Raw genomic sequence first — 1,471 nt, 5'->3', positions numbered from 1 at the left:
TTCATCGATTTTTAAAATAATCGTTGGTTGCAGCCCTAGTTCATGTTTTGCAATTTACTTTGGAAAAGAGCGCTTTTAATCCAAAATGACAGATTTATTCTGGTGTTTCCTTCTTTTTGGGTCCATACTTGCTGTGTTCTTGTGAGTTGAGAATCAGCCACAGTATGGATCTGCCATTGGATCAGTCTCTGTCTCTGCCCCTTTCTGCCTGCTGCAGTGAGGTCCTTCTAAGTTTATCTGACACAACTCGTTAAAACGCCTCATTTTCACATTAAAATCCCTTTTCATAACAATAAATAATAGATAAATTAGATGAAAGTGCTATCGGGTTTTGTTCTGTTAGTTTTACACGGCGATTCCGTGTTTCCAGGTAAGCTTTTGTCTGATCCTAACCTCGGGGTTCCACTCACAATATGGCGGACGCGGGTCGGTTCAAAGGAGAGATGACGCGCATTGTTTAACAGTTACGTGGTACATTTGGGCTTAAATAAGTTAATCCGTTAGTCACCTTATAAACGTACATTTGACGTGAAAGCATGCAGATGTAATATGGAAAGGACAATTTACCAGCTTCAACGATGTTGTGTTCCGTCTTACATTCTTTGTCCTCCTCTTTAACTGTTTCGGGAATCTCTTCTATTGCTGCACCATGCCACAGTTGGAGCCGCTGCGTCCACATGTTTGCTCTTAGCTTATCTTTCAATGTTCGTTTAACATTTACTAAGCAGTTCGCGCTCAGTTTTCACCCAAACTCTTAAAAAAAGGAGGTAAATGATTGCTCTTCTTTACTAAAAAGAGAGAAACTCATCTAAAGGCCTTCTGTCTGTTTCTTCTTCTTATACTACTACTTCTTCTGTGGGGGTTTTTATTGGCGGTCGGCAAACAACTTTAAAGGTGCATTACCGCCACCCACTGGAAAGGAGTTTGAACCGAATGTTGACCTAAAAAAACTAACAATAATAAAATAAATCACTTAAAAAACAATAACAAAAAGAGGCCTTCTTCTTTTTTTGTATTTTAATGCTGGTTGGCATTAAAAGACCAACCTGTTATGAGTGTAAATCAACAAGACAGGCTCAGAAAAACAGATGAATAAAGATATAAACTTCCTATATTGTTTTAAGTAATTCAGTTAACTTTGAATAATATTTATATAACAAAACATAAAACAAATCTTTTAAAATATTTCAAAGTTATTTGCCATATATATATATTTTTTTTTTAATTAAATCTGTTCTTTCTCTCTGATATTTCCTATCACGTCTGCCCAAAGTTTGTCCTAAAGGGCTGCTGTCCTGCAGGTTTTAGAGGTTTCCCTGATTCAGCACAGCTGATTTTCATTTATTGCTGATTAACAGACCTTTGCTGAACGGCAATCATCAGAATCAGCTGTGCTAAAGCAGGGGAAACCTCTAAAACCTGCAGGAGAGCGGCCCTCGAGGACCGATTTTAGGCATTTGGGCTTGTCTAG

General features: G+C 37.9%; 1 protein-coding gene across 1 annotated transcript in view; it reads right to left on the bottom strand.

Moving 5' to 3' along the window:
• Positions 1 to 856, bottom strand: part of LOC107087185 (zinc finger protein OZF-like) — a 12,391-nt gene extending 11,535 nt beyond the window's left edge. Inside the window, exon 1 of the mRNA XM_015378607.1 lies at positions 568 to 856. Within this exon, the coding sequence (XP_015234093.1) occupies positions 568 to 679 (112 nt within the window). The 5' untranslated portion in view covers positions 680 to 856. The remainder of the gene's footprint in view (positions 1 to 567) is intronic.
• Positions 857 to 1,471: the final 615 nt, after the last annotated feature.

This window comes from Cyprinodon variegatus, unplaced genomic scaffold (genome assembly GCF_000732505.1).
Source record: "Cyprinodon variegatus isolate N-32 unplaced genomic scaffold, C_variegatus-1.0 Scaffold175, whole genome shotgun sequence".
Lineage (NCBI taxonomy): Eukaryota > Metazoa > Chordata > Actinopteri > Cyprinodontiformes > Cyprinodontidae > Cyprinodon > Cyprinodon variegatus.
Note: the sequence above shows the minus strand (reverse complement) of the source record. Positions and strands in the feature narration are given on the sequence as shown.